At 38.0% G+C, this 24,655-nt stretch overlaps 1 protein-coding gene across 3 annotated transcripts in view; it reads right to left on the bottom strand.

Moving 5' to 3' along the window:
• LOC150102492 (uncharacterized) overlaps nucleotides 1–24,655 on the bottom strand; it is a 177,207-nt gene that overhangs the window by 76,289 nt on the left and 76,263 nt on the right. For all 3 annotated transcript variants that reach the window (XM_090399429.1, XM_090399428.1, XM_090399427.1), the window contains one exon: nucleotides 23,093–23,141. In XM_090399429.1, coding sequence (XP_090255555.1) covers nucleotides 23,093–23,141 — 49 coding nt within the window. The remainder of the gene's footprint in view (nucleotides 1–23,092; nucleotides 23,142–24,655) is intronic.

Genomic DNA, 24,655 nt, shown 5'->3' with positions numbered 1-24,655 from the left:
TTATGGAGGAAACAGAAGATCATGGTCACATCTCACTATGAAGACGTTATTCTCATAGCCACTCTCATAGCCCTCATCATAGTATCAGCAGAACTCCTTCTCATGTTAGAAGATGATAATGCAATGTGAAATGGTCCTCCTCTAATGGATCAAGTTTCTTGCACAAGACACAACTGCTCTCTAATTAAACTTCGGATACAGCTACATTTATGTTGTGAAGTGTTGTGAGAACATGCAGCCTTGTCATACTTGGTGCAGGAGGTCGATAATTGCCCCTGGCTTGATTCTGACAAGTTACTTTTGCTTTATTTTAATCAAAAAAGAAAGCCTTAGAAAACAGGTTGTGCCTTTTATGTAATGAACTTTTATATGTTAAGATTTTCATCATTTGTTTCTGGAAATTGTGATTGTACTTTCACTTGCCAGGTTCATGTAGCCATAAGCATAAATAAATAAATTACTTACCTAGGCAACAGGAACTGCCAGTTTATTGTTGCAAAGGTCTTCAAATCTGGTAAGCAAGGATACAATACAGAGTATACAATTAATGGGAAAATTTTGAAGTTGGAAGAGATTGAAGAGATCTGGAGATGGGGGTGGTGGACAAAGACATGAAGTTCATGAGTTACATTGCTAATATTGCAGAAAGTTTTTTTTCACTCTATGATTCAGTAAATTATAATAGACAAGAAATTATATCTGTTTTAATCCTATACTCAAGTGTAAGCAAACAAAGTTTGCACATGTTATCATCATGACTAAACTACTTGTATACAGAGGCTGTTGATGTGAAATCAACAGCCTCTATACACAGCAATATATATATTTCTGAGAGGAAGTGTATTTTGCATTATAGGATGTGACATCCAATAATCATTGTATATAGAGGCTGTTGATTTCACATCAACAGCCTCTGCATACAAGTAGTTTAGTCATGATGATAACATGTGCAAACTTTGTTTGCTTACACTTGAGTATAGGATTAAAACAGATATAATTTCTTGGGAAAGGTCCCTACCCAAATCAATTTCAAACCACATAGGTCTCCTAAGTGGGACTAGACCCAGGAGGACATTCAGGTTAAATTAATGTACAAGTCATTTTCAATTAAATGGTGTACTTATGGATGTATACTATGAGAGCTCTGCTAGACTAGAGTATTTTTAAAATATGGGGATACACCATTTTACTACTTTATGGAAAATAAGATTTCTGATTTAACCTCCATATCTTCTTAGGTCTCTGACCAAGTAGATTTCAATAAAAGTCCAAACCAGTCTGGGTTCTTGATATTGATACACATCTGATATTGCACCATCACCATCTAGGTGGTGATGGTGCAATATCAGAAATGAAGGTGCTTAAAATATTGCAGAAGCTCAATGCAAACAGAGCCATGGCATTGTGGATTATAAGAATGTGCAAGGGAATTATCAGCTCATCTAACCTAGCTGTTTATTTTAAGCTTCAGTGCTGGTAAGATACCAATGGAGTGGAAAGAGTCAAAATAGTCCTGCTGCATAAAGAAGCTCCAAGACAGAAGTTGCAAATTATAGGCCAATCAGCATCTCAGGAGTGGTGGTTAAGGTATTGAAAAAATTGGTGAAAGAGAAAATTCAGGATTGGGTGGATACAGAGGCATAGCTAGGGAGGGGCAGAGGGGGGGTGGACTTCCCCGGGCAGCACTTTGAACCTTTTTGAACTTCTGCAGTTAATTCTAAAATACAGTCTCAAGAACTCATTTCCAAATATTGTAATACTACTGCGAATTTTCCTCACAATTCCTGTAGGTGTTGCTAGTTGTGAGAGGAGTTTTTCTAAATAAAATAGATTAAGAATTACCTACATTATTATGAAATAGACTTCGCCAATGTCATTGATGATTTTGCTAACAGAAAAGCAAGAAAAAAACATTTTAGAATGTAGAAATTAAAGTTTTACTTCAAAAATAAACAGTGTTTTAATTTATTTCCCTATATGTCGGTTTTGACTTTTTGTAGTATTTTTTTTTGGGGGGGGGGGGGGGGTGGCAAAAGCTCTAGCTACACCACTGGGTGGATAGGAATATAATAGTCTATAAGGGACAACATGGTTTTGTGAAGGGTAGGCCTTGCCTTGGTAATTTGCTTGCTTTTTTATAATTAAGTGACAATGAAGTTAGATAAAACTGGTAATTAATTTACGGAATTAACAACGCATATAAAGTAAATTAATTAAAGATAACTTTAATGAATCACTTCTATATTTCGACAATGTCACATTGTCATCTTCAGGAACATAAAGATATGGTATGTGCACTACAGGAACTAACAAAACAAATGAGGAAGAAATTAAGACACTAATTTTGTTCCTAAAGTCCTAATGGTGCCCTCTTGCGGGCTAATTTGGTAGTCTTGGCCGTTGGGCTGAAGTTCTCATAATGAAAGTCTCCCAAATTTGGGGCAGTTTCATGCACCCAAATTTGTTGAGGTTAGGAACGTTTTTTAGAGCTGCTGAAGATTCTTTGAATAATCTTTCGTATTTAAACTTGCTGCGATGGATTATTTTTGTCTTCTTCCAACGAATTTTATGGTGGGTATCTAAGGCATGGTCTGCCAGCCCAGAGCGGCTGTACTGGTGAAGTTAGATAAAGAAAATTGCTACTCAGTGATATTGTTAGGCTTTGCAAAAGCATTTCACAAGATTCCACACAGAACTCCATTGCATAAATTGATAATGAAGCAAATGAGGATATATATGAATCTGTTGATTTGGATTAGAGAGAGGGGGCTGATGGATATATATCAAAGAGTGATTATTAATTAACTTAAGGAATTCACAACATACACTAGAATATAAATTAAATTAAACTTTAATATATATTTCCAACATTTTGGCAACATCACGTTGACATCTTCAAAGGAACTTAAAATAAAGACACGTGCATGCAGACACTACACACAGTAAATGAGGACGAAGCGAGGACGCTATTGTTTCTCCTAAAGGTCCTGATGGTGCTCCCTAGCGAGCTATTTAGGTATTCTTGGCCATTGGGCTGAAGGTCTCCTGATGTACGTCTCCCAAATTTGGGGCAGTCTCATGGAAACAATTTTTTTTTTTTATTATTATTACTATTATCCATGCCTCCATGGAGTCAAAAGACTCATCGTGGGAGATCCTTCCTAAGAAACACAAAGTCTATCAAGACTCATCGAGGGGAGGTCCCCCCCTAAGAAACACAAAGTCTATTATACCACTCCTTAAACTCATTGACCGTTCTCACACCATTCCATCAGGCAATGCATTCCATGTTTCAACCACCCACCATGCAAAGAAACCACTCCTCACCCTCTTGGTCACGGTTTCCTTTCATAACTTCCAGGGATGGCCTCTTGTCATCACTCCTTCCATATTCTTCGTAGAAGAATTTGTTGAGGTTTGGCATGCTTCTTAGGGCTGAAGCTGATTCCATTAAAAGTCTTTCAAATTTGAACTTGCTATGGTGTATTGTGGCATTCTTCCACCGTATTCTGTGGCATGTATTCAGAGCATGGTCTGCAAGACCAGAGTGGCTATACTGGGTGAAAACAGATGTAGTCTTTGTGTTCTGAAATTCTGATATTTGCTGTCCTGTCTGTTTGGCCAAAGTAGGACAGCTTACAGCTGCAAGGACCTGGTATACACCAGGCAGGTCTAGGGAAAGTGGTTGGTCTTTAGTGGAGCAGATAAGGGATGCCAGTTTTCTATATGGTCTGTAACAAGAGGTCAAGTCATGTTTTTTAAGATTTTAGTAATTTTTTCCGAGATGCCTCAGATGTAGGGAATGGTGATGGATTTAGAGTAATCCTTGTTGTGAAGGGGGGAGGGTTGTGGTTTACTGGTTTCACTATTTTTTTGGGTTTTTTTTTTTTTTTTTTTTGGGGGGGGGGGTAGCCATAGGCTGAGAAAGTGTTGAGGATGTGATCTAGTGTTCAGTGATTAGGGCATTGTCATTTGAGCAGATTAGTTTAGCCCTGTTGTGTAGTGTCTTAATAACTCCATATTGTTGTGAGGGGGGGGGAATTGTTGGTGAATGTATCTGCCTGTATGGGTGGGTTTTCTATAAACTGAGAAAACCAAGGTTCCATCAGACTGGTAGGTGACTAGTGTGGCTAGGAAAGGGAGACTGTTGTTTTCCTCTTTTTCCAGGGTAAAATTGATTCTAGGATGTTGGTTGTTTAAGTGTGTTAAGAGGGAGAAGAGTGTAGAAGTTATTATTACGGGCAACTCCAAGGAGTCCATAGACTCGTCGAGGGAGGCCCTAACATCATGTCAAGAACAACTATTTGACATTCACACAGTATCTATCATACTTCGCCTTGAACTCATTTACAGACATGGCACCCACAATAGACTGGCAGATTATTCCACTCATTCACCACTCTCCAAGTAAAAAACCTAGCTCTAACACCCTTGTTAACCATATCAGGCACATCTCTTTCCCAGCTTCTATGTATTGCCCCTAGTCCTCCCACCACCAGTCCTATTCTCAAAAATATCTTCTGAATTAATCTTATAGAAACCCTTCAGTAATTTAAGTGTCTCAATCATATCACCCCTTTTCCACCTATCAACCAAGTTCTGCAACCCACAAATCTTCAACCTGTTCTCATAAGGTTCATTCCATAGACCTGCTATCATCTTGTTCACTCGTCTCTGAATCCTGTCCACCTTCTCCCAATCCATAAGAAACCCTGGCACTCATATCTGGGCACAGTAGTCTAGTGGGGTCTTATCAAGGCTCTATACAGAGGAACAATAACCTGTTTGTCTCTGCTTGTTAAAGTATTTTTCAGCAACCAAGTGATTTGATGAGCTGATTTAGCCACTTTTGCAATGTGCCCCCTAAACTTCAACTCCCTATCCACCAACACTCCCAAATTCCTGCCCTCGTCAATCTCCTGGAGTACAGTTCCACCAATGTGATATACTGCTGCTAATCTTTTCACCCCAAAATGCAAAACCTTACATTTTTCCACATTAAATTGACGTCCATTCTCCTTAGCTCAGTCCTCCGAACTATTCAAATCATCCTACAAAATTTTGACATCCTGAGCATTCCTTATTGCTCTACCTAACTTTGCATCATCCGCAAACAGATGCACAGTTCCTCTCAGATCCCTTCCTATATCGTTAATGAACAAATTAAACAGTAGCAGTCCAAGAACAGAACTCTGCGGCACACCAGTGGTCACAGGCCGTCTTTTGGACTCTACTCCTGAATAAACCACTCTGATATCTCTCGATCAACCACCCTCCGATCCATCTCACCAATCCTATATCCATCCATATGCTGCAGTTTACTGATTAGAATCCCATTACCCTTATCCAGTACGGCTGTCACTGTGTTATAAAACGTGAGCAAGTTATTGAGGCATGATCTACCCTTCACAAAGCCATGCTGCCCCCGCCATACAGTATCCCATTTTCATCTATCCAATCCTGTATTTTCCTCTTGACTATTTTCTCCAAGACCTTGACAAAGATTCCTGATATGCTGATCGGTCGGTAATTTACAACAGCAGTCTTGGAACCTCCTCTTTCCACCCTCTTGGGACTAACTCAGACCTGAGATTCAAATTAAACAAAATGGTCAAGGGCACTGACAATTCTTTAGCCGCTTCACGTATGACACGAGCTGGTATATCATCCAATCCCACAAATGTATTGACATTGAGGTTTTGTAATAGACTATTCACCTCCACTTCATTTACCACAATTCCCATATAAGCTGTGGGTTCATTCATTCCTGCAATGTCACCACCTGGATTATATACTCTTGCAAAGTGCTTGCTCAGTAATTCCACTATATCAACTGATTCGGTTACCTCCCTACCATCGGCATTCTTTAAAATTATTCTGCCGTACGCATTTTTTCTTTTGCTTGCAACATATTGAAAATACTGTTTGGTATTCTCTTTAGCCTGAATGGCTAATGTTCTTTCATAATCTGCTTTTGCTTTTCTTACCACACTAGTTACCCTTCTGGCCTGCACTTTATACCATTCATGTGCCTGCCAGTCGCCTTTCTCCTTAAATTCTCTCCACAGTTGTTTCATTTTTTGCAGCTAATGGTGTTATTCATCCCTTTAACCCCTACTTGATTTATTATTCGGATTCTAGGTATACAGTCAGCCATTGCCTCCTGGAAGTCCGCGTGGTTAGCCTAATGGCTTTGCGCTTCGCAACCATATGCCTGGGGAAGAAGTGTCCTAGGTGCGATTCCAGTTGCCGACGTGAGGAGCTTAAGGATCTTCCTCAGCCATAGCCAAGTTAGCCGGTCTTGGGCATGGACAGCAGGGTTTTTTCCACCAGTTTATCTGGGGGTTTTCATCCCGCAAGCAGGCAAACTGGACTCGTGAGCACACAGGGATACAGCCAGGAATACTTAGAGGCATAGGGGTGACCATCCTATCCTTAACCGCCTCCCATGCACTATCAATATCCAACCCTTGCAGTTTTACATGCCATGGCACTGAACCAATCAAACTCCTAAGCTTGTCATACTTTCCAGCCCGATAATTCCACATGTACCCTGTCTTAATTGAAAATTCTACACCTTTAGCCACCTCCCAAGTCAAAACCCTATGATAACTCTCACCGATTGGTGGCAATGTGGTCATATTTGTTACAGCCAAATCCTCAGATGTAATTACTAGGTCAAGCACTCTCTGACCCCTAGTATTTTCCATTACATGCTGTCGCAGATAGTTATCCCTTAATAACCACATAAAATCCAATTCTTTCCTCCCGTGTGTCCTCTCCTCACTCCAATCAATGCGACCATAGGTGAAATCTCCCGTAATAATCACCCTCCTTCCACTCATTTCTTCTATTTGCTTGTGCATACTGTCACCACCATCTTTTCCATCACCTGATCTATAGCAGCACCCAATTGTATATTTAGTTCTGCTAGCCACAATCTCACACCAAATGGCCTCAAATGTGCTCTTTTCTCTATCCTACAATTCAACTTCTATTCTCCTTGGCTGCAGCTCATCAGCTATCATCAACAATACTCCTCTCTCCATTTTTTTCTCCCTGTCACTCCTGAACAAAATAGGGATGGGACTAATGCCGGAAGTATTAGGAACAAGAAGGAAGAATTTTTGGCCTTGGTTGGTACTTCCAGGCCACAGGTTATTGGCATTAGTGAAATATGGCTGACAGAAGATGATATAGCTAGTGGGATTGAATGTGAGGGGTATAGCATCTTCTGTCAGCCATATTTCACTAATGCCAATAACCTGTGGCCTGGAAGTACCAACCAAGGCCAAAAATTCTTCCTTCTTGTTCCTAATACTTCCGGCATTAGTCCCATCCCTATTTTGATGCCTTATACTAACTATCCCATTCTGATTTGTTGTCCTTCGTACTCTCTCGTGCATATTACACACATTCATACACTCAACTGTCTCCCTAAAGTCTGCATATCTTCTTCCCCTCCCCCATTAATAACTCTAATTTCCCTGATTCTGCATATCCACTTCCACTTCATTCAACAAGACCTTTTCAAGTCTCCATACAACAAATCCATTCAAATGCAAACCATCCATCTTATATAAATCCTTTTGCCCATCGAGCTCACTCCACACGTCCACGAATTCCCCACCACTCCTCCTGCATAATCTGCGCATAAAGTCATTAGCAATTATGGTCCTCCTTCTATACTCTTCACTGTCATACCACAGCCACAAACTCACCATCCTAACTCTCTCACTCTCCTCTTTTGCTACCTCAAATAATTCCTTCAAATCCTTTCTCACAGCCATTTTGTCTCCTTTCAAATCATTCGTGCCTACTATCAATTCTTTCATCCTCTGCTTTTTTGCACTCTAATAGACTTGCTTACATCCTTATGTTCACACCAGGTTGGTACAATTTTATCAAACTCTCATCTATCACACCTCTTACTAAAAAAATCTACGTACAACATTCACTCTTTCATTTTGTTTACACTCACGATCATACTCTTATTTCTCTTATCATATTTTTGCCGTTTATTAGTTGGTACGCTCGGTACACATTTTTGCCAATGCTCCAGCTGCCGATTCGCCCTATGTATCACTCCGTGCAACTGTGCGATCTCACTCACTGCATCTGTCTCGTTATTTTTATTATCCGTTAATTCATTCATTCATTCTGTATTTTTACTTTCATTCTCACTTTCAACGCCACTCTCACAACTATCTGGTACTATCTTGCAAATATCACTATTCATACCTCTCATATCACTATTTTCTACATCCTGACTTTCAACAATATATGACTCTCACGACCTGAAACAAACTTTAAATCCTCACATTCCTTACACTTTCTGCACACATTCACTCCACTATCATTGTCTAACAGACTCCAACCGCTCTCCTCAATGCATACATTTCACAAACGGTACACTGAATAAACCCCTTTATATTAAAATTTTTGAACAACGATGACGATCTAGACATCATTGTATTCCTTCTTATCGGCACCATGTGCACACTATTAATCATATTTATCAAATTACTAATTGATACACACAAAAATCACAAAGACAGGCTAAGCTACAAAAAGTAAACAATACTATATAAGATTCAAGCAAATTTACCAATTATTACTTAAAATAATACTTATCTTTTCAGGAGTTCTCTACAAACACTACACACCATGTAGTCCTCTAGTGGCCAATCCAAGTTACCAACAAATTAAAACCATCTAACTCTATACCCCCCCTGGACTTCCAAAAATACATAAAGAAAATGTGCCATTACGTCCCATAGTGGATGGCACTGATTCCCCCACATACAAATTAGCTTAAACATTTAGCCAAAGCGCTCACAGACTATAGTGGCAACACACCATCACACATAAAAAATTCAGCCCACTTCAAAGCAAGCATAGAAAACCTTGCACGCCAACATACTGACATAATGGTCAGTTTTATGTCTCCTCCTTATTCACAAATGTCCCACTCAGGGAAACCTTGGAGCTAATCCAAGGTTTCCCTGAGTTCCACCAATTTCAGTTCACAATGAACTCATGGTATTTCATTTGGCATGGAAGATTATACAAAGAGGGGACAGCCATGGGTTCACCACTCTCCCCACCCTTGGACAACTTCATTATGGACACTTTTGAAGAGAAAGACCTAAACTCTGCCCCACAAAAACCAACCATATGGCTTTGCTACATTGATGATGCATTCGCTATTCGGCCACATGGCTCTGATACACTCCTCTGCTTCTTAACACACTTAAACAACCAACACCCCAGAATCAAGTTCACCCTTGAAGAAGAGTAAAACAACAGCCTCCCTTTCCTAGACACATTAGTCACCTGCCAGCCTGATGGAACCTTGGTTTTCTCAGTTTATAGAAAACTCACCCATACAGGCAGATACATTCATCAACATTTCCCCCCCCCTCACAACAATACACTACACAACAGGTCTAAACTAATCTGTTCAAATGTCCTAACCACTAAACTAAATCACATCCTCAACACTTTCTCGGCCAATGGCTACCCCCCGCCCCAAAAAAAATCCAAAAAATATTGAAACCAATAAACCACAACCTTCCCCCCCCCCCTTCACAACAAGGATTACTCTAAATCCATCACCATTCCCTACATCTGAGGCACCTCGGAAAAAATTACCAAAATCTTAAAAAACATGACTTGACCTTTTGTTACAGACCATATAGAAAACTGGAATCCCTTATCTGCTCCACTAAAGACTAACCACTTTCCCTAGACCTGCCTGGTGTATACCAGGTCCCTTGCAGCTGTAAGCTGTCCTACTTTGGCCAAACAGACAGGACAGCGAACATCAGAATTTCAGAACACAAAGACTACATCTGTTTTCACCAGTATAGCCACTCTGGTCTTGCAGACCTTGCTCTGAATACATGCCACAGAATACAGTGGAAGAATGCCACAATAATACACTGTAGCAAGTTCAAATTTGAAAGACTTTTCACGGAATTAGTCTCAACCCTAAGAAACATACCAAACCTCAACAAAGTTGGTTACATGAGCCTGCCCCAAATTTGGGAGATGTACATCAGGAAACCTTCAGCCCAACGGCCAAGAATACCTACAAAGCCCGCTAGGGGGGGGCACCATCAAGACCTTTAGGAGAAACAATAGCTTCCTTGCTTCGTCCTCATTTGCTGTGTGTAGTGCCTGCGTGCATGTGTCTTTATTTTAAGGTCCTTTGAAGATGGCAACGTGACGTTGCCAAAATACTAGAAATATATATTAAAGTTTAATTTAATTTATATTCTAGTGTACGTTGTGAATTCCTTAAGTTAATTAATAATCATGTATAACCAACATATAAGCCTTTCTATGAGAATATCAAAGAGCGATTTATAGAGTTGAGCCCAGGAGAAGGCAAATGACTAGTGGTGTACCATAGGGGTCAGTACTTGGTCCTCTGTTATTTAATTTGTGTATTAATGTTATAGGAAACGATTTGACAGGAAATATTCAGTTGTTTCCTGATGATGCTAAACTGGGAAGAGAAATAGTAAATGAAGGTGATACACAGATCCTGCAGGAAGACTTAAACAGACTAGAAGTATGGGCAAAGGTAAATAGCTGCCAGTTTAATATGTCTAACTGTATGATGATGCACTTTGGAAAGAGATCAGAAGCTAGATACTATACTGATGGAACTGATGAGGCCAGGGACTTGGAACGTGATTGTGGATAGGAAGTTGAAGTTTAGAGGGCATACTGAGAAGGCAACCAAAATAGCATATTAGATTATGTGGTTGTTGAAGAACACACTAACAAGCAGGGATAGAGAGGTTATTATTCCCCTATATAAGGCTACATCTGGACTCCTGGATTCTATGGTGATGAAGTTGTGGAGAGGATCCAGAGGTGAATAACAAAGATTGTGGCACTCACCTCCAGAGGCAAGTGACAAAGATTATTGCACAGCACCTCTAAAGATTGTTACCAGTGTCAAGTCTAGAATGCTCCTTATGAGAATAGATGGTTTGTAACCTCAAAAAGTAGCTGATAGACGAAAAAGAGGAGACATGATAGAAGCATTTAAGTTATTAAAGGGTTTTTATAGGATTAACACTGAAGAAGGGAGAGAACAAGGAGTCACCAGTGGAAGTTGTGAGAAAGAGAGAGAGAGTGTGGTTACCAAAGGTGTTAGGACTAGGTTTTTTGCTTGGAGAATGGTACATGAGTGGAATAGGTTGCCAGCGTTGGTTGCGAGTGCTTAATCAGTGAATGAATTTAAGGAGAGGTATGATAAGTATTGTGTGAATGATGGCTAGGGTGTGAATAAATGGATCTCCACACAATGAGTCTTTTGACCCCATGGAGATACCTGTGCAATAATAATAATAGTGGATATGCATATGAAAGGAGGATTTCAATGTTCTTTCTTGGTGTTTGTCCATGTTTAGAATCAGTCTATCTTGAAGTAAAGATATTGTGCTTCATCAGAAAAAAAATCAAAAATTAAATGTAGCAAATTTATACCAAAACCTTAAGTTAAGATTTCCATGCAGTCTTTTAATCAGTACTGTAATATAGTGTGATGTCATTTTATCTGTTGTCTCTATGTTATTTTTTTTGTGCACATTACATGGAAGCTATATTCCTTCTCTTACAAATTTGACAGAATGAAGAAAGTTTTTTGTTCTACATACGTTTAATGAACTCAGTAGTTTGATTCAGCATCAAAAGTATATTTTTCCATTGTTAAATGTATATCATAAGCTGAAATTTGCAAAATCTCAGAGAAGCTTAGGAGTGTGGGAAGGGGGGGGGGGGGGAATCCATAATCTAGTAGTGTATAGTATTTTACACTAGTAATTCACACTGATGAATTTTTTCACACAACAAAAATTTCTCATTTAGCTTTTGCGTTCATGTTTTATCTGATACACAGGTATTTTCCTATTTATAATAAGAGAACGGTCTGAAAATTTCATAGTCTAACAATGAAAAAACGAATAATTTATAATTTCAAAATTATTTTTATTTTTCAACATAATCTCCCTTAAGACTAATACATTTATTCCAACGATGCTCTAGCACCATTATCCCGTCCCTGTAGTGGTTCTCAGTAAAATCTGCAAAATACTTTGCTGCAGCCACCTCTTGATTCAAAGAAAAACACTGACCAACGAGGAAGTTTTAGCTTTGGGAAGAGACATAAGTCAGAGGGAGCCAAATCTGGGGAATAGGGTGGATGTTCCAACAATTCATAGTGCAGATCCCTTGATTTTCCTATTGCCAACACCTTTGTGGAACAGGTGCATTGTCCTGACGAAAGATGATTTTTTTCTTCTGCAAACCTAGTCTTTTCTCACAAATTTTTTCGTCTAGTCTAGTTAAAAGATCGGAATATATTCCCTGGTTATTGTTTTACCCTTTTCAAGATAATTAATGTGTAATGGTGAATCCAAGTCATCCATAGTAATAAATCAATGCACAAAATCAGTTTTATTCTTGTTAAAAACGCTACAAGTACTGTTCAGAGATTTTCATGCGAGTGTGTTTTTGATCTGCTGTGAGCAAGCGTGGCACCCATCTTGCACAAAGCTTTTTCATTTGCAATTCTTCATGCAAAATATATTCTACACATTCTTTTGAAATGCCTATAGTCTCAGCAATTTCATGCACTTTGACTCACCAGTCATCCAATACCATATCATGCACTTGATCAATGATTTCTGGTGTTGTTAGACTTTTTGGATGTCCTTCATGTGGATCATCTTCGAGGCTGGTACGGCCACGTTTAAACTTGGCAGCCATTTCTTAATTGTCGAAAATGAAGGGGAAGAGTGCCCATAAACTTTTATGAACTTTGAATGAATTTCTTTTTGCGTTAAACCTTCGTTTACAAAGAATTTTATAACCGCACGATACTCAATTTTATCCGTTTCAAGGGATACAGACAACTTTTGCTTCAGACAGCTGTATAAAACAAACTACTTGATAGAAAGACTTGCAATTTCACATGGATGCTCTTATGACAGATGTACCAACTTAGAAAAAAAAAATTCTTGCCAATAGTGCTGCCATCTGTGGTAGAGGCAGAGAACTTTTCAGACCACCCACGTATCATGATTCAGGATCTTCATGGAGTCACAAGACTGATCATGGGAAGCACACCCTAGAAAACACAAAGTGTATCATTCCACTCCTTCAATTCAATCACCATTTGTGCTCACCACTATCAAGCAATGCATTCCACAGTTCAATCACCCTCCATGCAAAGAAACCACTTCTCACCCTCTTGCTCATGGCTTCCTTTTGCAACTTCTAGGGATGATTCCTTGTCCTCACCTCCCCCCCATTCCACTAAATGAAAGAACTCCCTAGTGTCAGTCCTGTAAGTACCTCTGAACAGTCTCAATAAACATCTCAATCATATATATGCCTCTGTAGCACAATTGGAAGAACAGTGAACATTGCATCCTTCAACTGGATAAGATTTTGGTTCAATTCTTGTCAGGATTAGGGGAATCTTTATATGGGCTTTTTCAATTGAAGGCAAGTTAGCTGTTTTCAAACAGAGGTAGCAGGGTTTTTTCTCCTGGAAACTCTGGTTTTTCATCCCATATACGAGCAGTCGTTGAACTCTCTCTATCGGTGTCATGTAATAATCACATATCACTCTCTTTGTATCTATCAGACTTTGCAATCCATATTCCATGAGTCAGTCCTCATAACTAACATTGTACAGTCCCAATATCATCTTTTTATCCACCTCTGCACTGTTTCCAAGGTTAACTTATCCCCTTAAAATCCTGGGGATAAAATCTTAGAAGTAGGGAGATTCTTGTTCCATTGTATAAGGCTTTGATTAGGCCACGCATGGACTATTGTGCCCAGATTTGGTCACCTGGTTTTCAGAAGGACGAAGAGATGTTGGAAAGGGTCCAGAGGTGACTGACTAAGGTAGTTTCCATGTTTTCTTCAAGCTGTCTCCTAAGCTCCCCATAACCACCAGTCATGTAGTTTCACATATATTCTTTCCTTGCAGATGCCTGTTATAGCTGGCCGCAACCCAGTTTATCACCTCATGATCACTCTTACCACCTATAGATTTGATATTTCATTTTCAATAGCATCCTCTATTGAAAATGAATCAATCAAATTGAAGATTCAATCTTCCTTTATATTCCTAGTTCCAATTTCATGTTCTTATTTCATGGTCTTCATTCTAATCCTTTATAAAATTAAAATTGCCCATAATGATTTATATTTCCTTGTCATCACCCTCCAAAGTCCCCAGGCATATAAACATCCAGTATGTAGGCCTGAAATGGCTTGAAAAATTCCATGTTTGGTTTCTGGACCATGAGGTGACTGACTAAGCAGTTTCTAACCTCTGGAATGTATGAGGAAAGATTGAGAGGATGCAATTTGCAGAGTCTGGTGGACAGGAGAGATATAATAGAGAACTACAAGTTAGTAAGGGGGGGGAGGTTGTTATAGGATCAATGATGGAGAGGTTCTGCAGAAAATAATGGGAGATCAGGGGTCATCCCTGGAAACTGTATAAAGAGGGTTTGAGAAACAGGTTTTTTCATGCAAAGTTGAGGATGATTGGAATGCTTGACTGAGAGTGTGGTGTCTGCAGAGAATTTGGGTGTGTTTAAAGCACGGTGTGATGAGCTGTTTGTATGATAAAAGGACCTCCTAGATGAGTCTGACTCCATGGGGGTCTTGGGTAATAATAACAACCGCTTTTTTACCTGCAGTTCACATTTGATACTGTTTATCATCCACTTTACACCAAATTGTATTTTCTTTTTCATTTACAGTATACAACTTGACATTGCTAATAATAAATATTCATTCACCAGTCAAGTTCCCAAGCATTTATTATATCTAGCCCTTCCAATTCCTCTCTCCATAGAACTGCCCCAAGCCGATTTCTAATATTATAATCACTTGCTTTATAATTCCACATATGTTTCTCTCTCTTTGATACTACTGGTTGTCTGTTCATCTTCCAAGGCAAAACCACATGGTCACTCTCTCCAATCAGGAGCAAAGATGCTATCTGAGTTCATCTGTTACCAAATCCAAAACTCTTGCACCTTGTGTCCCTTCTGCTACATGTTGCCTAAGACATTTGTCTCTCAAGAATTCCAAAAATTCTACCCTGCTACTACATGCAGTTTCCTCTTCTCAATTTATACTGAACTGATTTTTTTAAAAATTTTATATTATTATATATATTATATTACCTACAAAATTCAGTTGTTCAACTCAATTTTGCATTTTAAAATTTCACTTAAATGGTACAGTTTTTTTTCACCAGTTATCCATAGTGAAGTTAGTTCTTCATAAGGCCAAGTAGACGGTTCTAATAAACTGAAATAATTTAAGATGTTTTCATCATCTGATAAGACATAAATTCATGCATTGAATTAGATTTTCTAGTATATCCTTAAATTTATTATTTTTATTAAATGGAACAACTTTAAACTTATCTAATTTAATCACATCTTCAACTTGTTTCACATTTTCCAGTACCAGCCTTTAAATTATCAATAACTCTTATTTGCATTTGATATGATAATTTGTATTTTCTGAATGTTAGTTGATCTTGACTGAAGTTCTGTGGAAAGTAATGGAAATTTTTCAACCATCATTAAAGCAAGATCTTGCAATACATTAATATTAGCAAATCTTTTTTTTCCAGAACAGAAGAACTTGAAAACATTCATATATAATATAGGATATGAGTGCCATACACCAGTATCAGCTCATCAACTACATACCACCCATTGTGGACCCAGTACTGTACCAATTTTGATTATCTCAATTTGGTATTTAGCTGCAATTTCTAGCTCAGTAAGATTGGTTATAAATAGAATAAACTTTATCTAAAAATATTTTAAAATCATTAACTTGTTTTATTTCAAATATTGCACTGTCAAGTGATAATTGCCATTGAAGATTTATTATTAACATCTGACTTCCATGGAATCAAAAGGACTCATCGCAGGAGGTCCATACACTCTCTTGTTCAAAAAGTTAATCAAAATGTGCCTTAAACTCACTCAGTCTCTGTATTCACCACACTCTCAAACAATGCATTCCACTCACCAATCACTCTACATGCAAAGAAACTGCTCTTCACTCCCCTAAAAAACCCTCCTTTGGAATGGCCTCTAGTTCTTGCCTCCCTCTACTCTATGAAAAATCTCCACATTAATCTGGTAACAATCCCTCAGCAACTCATGTCTCAATCATATTTCCTCTCCTTCTATCAAAAGGCTCTGCAAGTTGCATTCCCTCAATCACTCCTTGTATCTTACATTCCACAGACCTGACACTGAGTTAGCAAATCTTCTCTGGACCCCTTCAATACCTCCTCATCCCCTTGAAAATCAGGAGACCAAATTTGCACACAAAAGTTTGCAACATAACCATAACCTCTTTGCTTCTGCATGTCAATGTCTATCTCATTATTTCCAATTGCAGGAAATTGATGAGGCTAGAGACTTAGGGATAATGGTGGACAGAGTTGAAGTTCAGAGGGCATATTGCAAAATTGATAAAATAACTCAGAAGATTACTTGGAGTTTGAAAAACATGCTAATAAGTAAAGATAGAGAAGTTATTATCACTCTTTATAAGGCTATGATTCGGCCACATCTTTACTACTGTGAGCACAGATTTTGTGAACTGGATTTCTTGGGGGGGGGGGGGATCAGGAGGAGGTACAGAGATGAGATGAGAGAGACCAAGCTAGTGACAAGTTTGCTGAATGTTCCCTATGAAATTAGGTTGAAAGGGTATGGGTTTAAGAGTGTGGTTAGTAAGGGTGTGCAGATTAGATTTTTTGCATGGAGAGTGGCGAATCTCCAGATTCTAGGGAGATATCAAATAATATACTACTAATATTAATTATTATTATTATCATAATCTGTTGTGATGTTCTTACAGTTTTAGAAATATGATCCCCTAAACTTCAAGTCTCTGTCCACATTACGCTCAGATCTCTCATCTCTTTCATCTCCTTCAAAATTTCTCCATTAATTGTATATTTCTAATCTGCATCCTAACCTTGCATGCCAAATTTCAGTACCTTACACTTTGCAGCATTAAAATGATAGCTCCCCTCACTTGTCCACTCATACATGCCTTCCCCTAATACACCCATGCTGACCATCATAAAGAATACTGCTATTATCAACCCATTTCTGAATCCTAGTCCTCACCAACTACTCTAATACCTTACTCTGGACACACAGACTGGCCTATAGTTTGTAGCCTTGTGCTTATTCCATCCTCTCCCTATTTGAAATGGAACAATTCTTTCCACCTTCTACTCCTTTGGAACTTGCCCTAGCAGAAGCGGATTATGAAAGAACATTAGCCATGCAGGCTAAAGAGAATCCCAAACAGTTTTTTCGATATGTTGCAAGTAAAAGAAAAATATATACGGCAGATTGATTATAAAGAATGCTGATGGTAGGGAGGTAACCGAATTGCAGAAATGCAAGACCAAACAGCTTATATGGGAATTGTGGTGAAGAAGTGGAGGGGAATAGTCTATTACAAAACCTCAATGTCAACTCATCTGCGGGATTGGATGGTATACCAGCTAGTATACGAGAAGAGGCTAAAGAATTGTCAGTGCTTTTGACCATTTTGTTTAATTTGAGTCTCGGGTTAGATCTGGGTTAGTCCCAAGGGGGTGGAAAGAAGGGAAAATAGTTCCACTGCATAAAGGAGGTTTCAAGTTGTAACTTACCGACTGATCAGCATATCAGGAATCGTTGTCAAGGTCTTGGAGAAAATAGTCAAGAGGAAAATACAAGATTGGATAGGTGAAAATGGGATACTCTATGGGGGGACAGCATGGTTTTGTAAAGGGTAGATCATGCCTCAATAACTTGCTCACGTTTTATAACACAGTGACAGCTGAACTGGATAAGGGTAATGGGTTTACAGTGATTCTACTGGACCTTGCTAAGGCCTTTGACAGGATACCACATGGAATTCTAATCAGTAAACTGCAGCATATGGATGGATATAGGATTGGTGAGATGGATCGGAGGGTGGTTGATCGAGAGATATCAGAGTAGTTTATTCAGGAGTAGAGTCCAAAAGACTGCCTGTGACTAGCGGTGTGCCGCAGGGTTCTGTTCTTGGACCGCTACTGTTTAATTTGTTCATTAACGATATAGGAAAGGATCTGAGAGGAATTGTGCATCTGTTTGCAGATGATGCAAAATTAGGTAGAGCAATAAGGAATGCTCAGGATGTCAAAATTTTGCAGGATGATTTGAATAGTTTGGAGGACTGGGCTAAGGAAAATGGATGTCAATTTAATGTGGAAAAATGTAAGGTTTTGCATTTTGAGGATGAAAAGATTAGTAGCAGTATATCACATTGGTGGAACTGTACTCCAGGAGATTGACGAGGCCAGGGATTTGGGAGTGTTAGTGGATAGGGAGTTGAAGTTTAGGGAACACATTGCAAAAGTGGCAAAATCAGCTCATCAAATCACTTGGTTGCTGAAAAACACTTTAACGAGCAGAGACGAACAGGTTATTGTTCCTCTGTATTGAGCCTTGATAAGACCCCATCTTGACTACTGTGCCCAGATATGGGCACCAGGGTTTCTTCTTGATGGGTAGGAGGTGGAGAGGATCCAGAGAAGAGTAACCAAGATAATAGCAGGACTATGGAATGTACCTTATGAGAACAGGTTGAAGATTTGTGGACTGCAGAAATTGGACGATAGGCGAAGGAGGGGTGATATGATTGAGACATTCAAATTACTGAAGGGTTTCTATAAGATTAATTCAGAAGATTTTTTTGAGAATAGGACTGGTAGTGGGACGCCTGGGGGGGGGGGCATCCGTGGAAGCTTGGTAAGAGTGTGGTTAGCAAGGGTGTTAGAGCTAGGTTTTTTACTTGGAGAGGGATAAATGAGTGGAATAAGGCCAGAGTCTGTTGTGGGTGCCATGACTGTAAAAGAGTTCAAGGAGAAGTATGATAGATACTATGTGAATGTTGAATAGTTGTTCTTGACATGATGCTGGGCCTCCCTCGATGAGTCTAAGGACTCCTTTTAGCTGCCCGTAATAATAATAAAAAAAAAAAAAAAATACAGTCCATTGAGATCCTCCTGCAATACCACATCTGTTGTACTTCTCATAGTTCTTCTTCTTGACTTTGCATCATCAGTAAACACCTACATATCCCTAGTTAAGCTGTTCCCAATGTCATTAGCATGTAAGTTAAACAAAATCCTTGTAACACTCCACTAGTGATCATCTTCTTATTGGATACCACTCCTCCATACACAACCTGCTGATACTTATCTGAATAAGTATCTGCAGATTGGCTGTACATAAGATTAGATTAGATAAGACTTGTGAGTTATCCAACTCACTAATCTTATCTAATCTCATCTGTTTTAATTTAGTTACCAGTTTGTCATGTGGCAGTCTAAGGCCTTTGAAAAATCCAACTATGCCACTGTATATGCATCTCCTTTATCAAATGAATTTGTCACCTTGTTGTAATACATAAGCAGATTGCTAAAACATGCCTTCCCCTAATACACCCATGCTGACCATCAATAAAGAATACTGCTATTATCAACCCATTTCTGAATCCTAGTCCTCACCAACTACTCTAACACCTTACTCTGGACACACAGACTGGCCTATAGTCTGTAGCCTTGTGCTTATTCCATCCTCTCCCTTTTTGAAGTGGAACAATTTTTTCCACCTTCTACTCCTTTGGAACTTGCCCTATTGCAAGATTCATGTTAAACAGGTGTGCCAAAGGTGCTGTTAATTCCCTAGAGCATTCCTCCAAGACATGCAGTGATATATATTGTCAAGTTCTACTGCCTTATTAATATCAAGGTTACTTAATTTCTTGTATACTTCCTGCTCATTCACCATCAATCCCTTCTCCACCTTCTACACTCCAGTTTTTTATGATGTTGCCTTCACAAGGGTGAAATACGCTGATAAACTATTCATTGAATACTTTGACTTTTTCAATGTTACTTATACAAATCACAAATCAGCCCATCTATTAAATATTTTTCTCTCACATTTGGAGTGAGAGCCCTAAGAGTCCCTCAAAATGCTTCAATTAATACAGAGGAGGGCAATTATATTGATTAATAATCCATCTCTTACCAACTCACTCCTCCCATTTTTGCACAGGTGTTTGATTTCTGCAATTCGTGTATTCTATAAATTTTTCCATGGCAAATGTTCATATCAAATAGCATCAATAATTCTTCACTCAGTACTAAGTCCAATAGAACACATGTGGGGGCCACCTAACATCCCCTCACAGTACATCTTGAAATCCACAGAACAAGTTTTTTTCTCCTCCTCCTTCATCCCTGCTACAGTCTTTCCCCTTATGTGTTTAGCAAGGAATACAATATACAGGCTCTTTTAAATCAAAGAAAACAAGAGTCTCCTTTCCCAACCCACTGCCTGCAAATTATATCCTCTGCATCAGTTACCAATATGCTCTTATCATCAACCAGCATTATTCTTCCATGGTCATTTTTTCTTCTACTTGCCATATATCAAAAGAACTCAATAGAATTTTTCTTAGCTTGATTAGCTACTTTCTTCTCATACTGCACCTCTGCTGTCTTTACAAACCAAGTTACCTTCCTGGCTTGCTCTTTGAACTCTTCATGCAACTGATTATTACCAACATTCATCTTGTGTTGTAACCACCATGGCTTCTTTTCCAGATTTCACACTTAATCTCTTCATTTGTCTATTTTATCCCCACCTTATTTAGCCTTTTCACCTTTAGAATGCATTCAGACATTTCTGCTGTGAAATACGTCTTGATTAATGCCCAATCAGCATCTTTTTCCTAAGCTTTCATAATTATCAGCCATGTAGTTCCATATATCCCTTCTTTATAGAAGTCCTCATGTGACTGTGTGCAACCCAGGTGATAATTTAATGATCACTCTCACCAACCAGGAAAGAGATTAGACATTCCATTCAGTGTCTAATCTCTAATTTAATGTCTAATAATTCATTTAAATAGTGTCAAATGACAAATTTTTGAAAATTATATAACAGCTTAGCAGCTACTTGAGATTTTCTTCACAACATGTATAATCACCTTCAGAACAAAAATGCTATTAAATTTGCTTTCAAATATTTATTATTAAAGGCCACAGTTATTTAAAGTAGATAATAATGTATTAAAAGTGCATTCAGATGTAGTAGATACTAATTTATTTAAAATGACAGTGACATTACTAGCATAAGAGCAAATTGAATTGCGCAGTGGAAAGAATGCTATAATGCTCTTGTTTGATGTTGTAAATGCTTTGTCAATTATGATGTCAATGAAGATTTTGGCATTTTCATTTTCTTAATATCTTTATTTTAATTTCTTTTGTGATATATTTTGCTATTCACGTGGCATGTTGCATTGTATCATCACCCAGTTGTGATAAGCTTCTATATAGCCATTGCAAATAGAAGTGCATGCTACTCTAGAGTTTACGGAGATTGTTGGTTTAACAATAGAATGGTTTAACTCACAGAATTCTTAAAAATTTAACAGCCAGCTTGTACAAGCTTGCCCTAACACACCACAGTAAATATTTAAAAAAAAAAAAAAAATATGTTATCGTGATATCAATGCTCTCTATAATAATAGATTAATAGCCGGTGGCTTCAAAAATTAACTGACAGGTGAATTACAGGAGACATGATAGAAATATTTAAGTTACTAAAGGTGTTTTATAGGATTGACACTGAAGACTTTTTTTCAGTGCATGGCAAGAAAGGAAAAGAAGAAGGGATCATTCATGGAAATTATGTAAAAATGTGGTTAGCAGTGGTGTTAAGACTAGATTTTTTTGTTTGAAGGGTGATGAATGGGAGAATAGGTTGCCAGAGGTGGTTGTGGTTCGTTGTAGTTGGTGGATTGAGTGGTGGAGACAGAGTTGTAGAGTAGGTGCCCTCCCTCAATGAGTCTATAGACTTCCTGGAGGTGTCGCGTAATAAAAAAAAAATAATAATCATAATTAGGTACTGTGAATAATGGCTCTTCCATGATGAGTCTTCTGACTCCTTGGAATTACCCATATTATTTATTATTATATAGATACCTCCATGGAATATGAAGACTCATCACGGGAGACCCAATCTATCCACACAGTCTATCATACATCTCCTTGAACCCATTAACAAAAAAAAAGCACTCACAACTGAATTTGGCAACCCATTCCATTCATTCACAACTCTCCAAGCAAAAAAAAATCTAGTCCTCATACCCCTATTAACCACACCTTTATTCAACTTCCAGGGATGATCCCTTGTTCTGGTCCCTCTAGCCAAGTGCTGAAACATTTCCCCCTACATCTATTCTATAAAACCCTTTAAGCAACTTAAATGTTTATATCATATCCCCTCTTTTTATCCTATCAACCAACTTCTGCAATCCACACACCCTCAATCTATCCTCATAGGGAACATTCCATAGGCAACTCACGATCTTGGTCACTCACCTCTGAATCCTCTCCATTGTTTCCTCATTCCCTAGAAACTCAGGGGACCAGACTTGAGCACAGTAATCTAGATGTGAACGTATCAAGGCCTTAAAGAGGAATGACAACTTTCTTATCTGAACTTGTTAATGTATTCTTTACTAGCCAAGTAATCTTATGTGCTACCTTAGCAATATGTCCTCTAAACTTTAACTCTGTCTACCACCACCCCTAAATCTCTAGCTTTATCTAATTCCTGGAGTACAGTGTCATCAATGTGATAAACAGCTTGTAATCTTTTTATCCCAAAATGCATAACTTTACATTTCTCGACATTAAACTGACACCCATTAACTTTTGCCCATACAGACAGCCTGTTTAAATCTTCCTGCAAGCTCTCCACATTACCTTGATTAACTATTACTTTACCTAATTTTGCATCAGCAGCAAACAACTGAATATTTCCTATATCATTTATGTACAAATTACACAGTAGTGGTTCCAGCACTGAATCTCGCAGCACACCACTGGTCTAATAGTATAATAATAATAATAATAATAATAATAATAATATTTAAATCTTACCGCTTTCCTTTTTGGATTTAAATTTACAAGCTTGTACACATCCTGGCATCTGTAATGTAAATTAATGTTTTATTTTTTAATTTTATATTATTTTGGTGATCCTTAATATGCCTTAATTACTACGCATTTAAGAAGAACGCTTTACTTTAATACAGCAACTCTTTTAACTATTATTAGCAATAATAAACTATAAAATTCAACTATAATTAACTTTAAAGTATAAGTTTTCCATTAACTTGATAAAATTTAAGTATGTAACAAATAATAAAATTTGTAAAATATTTGAAGTATGTAAAATTTAAGTATAAATACATAATAAAACTATAAAGTTCATTTAAATGAAACCGAACACATTTAAAATTTATCAAAGAGATATACTGTATAACATTGTGAAAATTCTTGCCTGTGTTATCAGTTACGTGGTTGTACCAATTTTGTAATATTACCTTGTAAATCCTAAATACAAATGTATTTAGGATTTTTGCAGGAGATTCATTAAGAAATTACACATAGATTTACACATAATTTGCCTCCACTTTGTGCAGGCAAATTATACCTGCACAAAGTGGAGATGTGGAGAGTGGCAATGGTTTTGAAACAGTACAGCGTGAGGTGGAGGTTGACAGGAAAAGCTATTTAATCAGATGATGCGATAGGCAGGGAATGTGGAGGGTGGTGATGAAGAAATTTATAGTCAACTTTAGTAATTATTGAATAAGGAAAGGATGATTATTATGTGTGATTTTAATTATGACAGTATGGATTACAATGAAGAGATAGGATTTGGGAATAAGGAAAATAATTTCTTGAGTTCTTAAAAGAGACAACAACTATCTTAGAATGTATGTAAAGGAGTTCACACAAGGATTGAGAGTTTTAGATCTGATCAGGTCAGAGGATGTGATTATGAGTGGAGCTTTGCACTTCTTCCAGTAGGTGAGAATTAGCAGTAGCCACAACCCAGGTGATCATAAAGTGATCACCTGGCTTGTGGCTAGCCATATGACGACTTCTGTGAGGATATATGGAATTACAAGGCTGGTGATTATGAAAAAGCTTTGTAGACAGCTTGGAAGTATAATATTGAATGAGGTGTTAGGCAGGTGGGAGATAAATGCAGCATGGGAACTGACCAAAAGATATTCAACAACATTGATGTGCCAATGCATTCTGAAGGTCAAGAGAATAAATAAAACAGGTGTCAAAGATCAATAAAAGACATTGATTATGAAATTTTGGAAGAAGAGCATACTGTGGATGCAGCACAAGATGAATAATGGTAGCAGTCAATCGCATGAGGAATATAAAGAGCCAGTCAGTAAGGCGACTCATTTGGCAAGAATGGTAATAATTCACAGTAAATTAAAAGCAAACAAAATTAAAACAAATAATTCACACACACACACACAAAAAAGCTATGCATTGATTGATTCGCAGGAGAATCATATTGCTAATCACTTCATATGAGTGAATTCAGCATTGTTTAAATGAGAATTGGTCATAACTGAAAAGCATCATATGAGTGGATTTCATAAAGCGAAATGTACGGTTTTAAAATTTGTA

This window comes from Typopeltis vanoorti, chromosome 10 (genome assembly GCF_054136105.1).
Source record: "Typopeltis vanoorti isolate ZY-2024b chromosome 10, IOZ_Tvanoo_1.0, whole genome shotgun sequence".
NCBI lineage: Eukaryota > Metazoa > Arthropoda > Arachnida > Uropygi > Thelyphonidae > Typopeltis > Typopeltis vanoorti.
The sequence above is the reverse complement of the archived record's forward strand: the minus strand, read 5'-3'. Positions and strand labels throughout refer to the sequence as shown.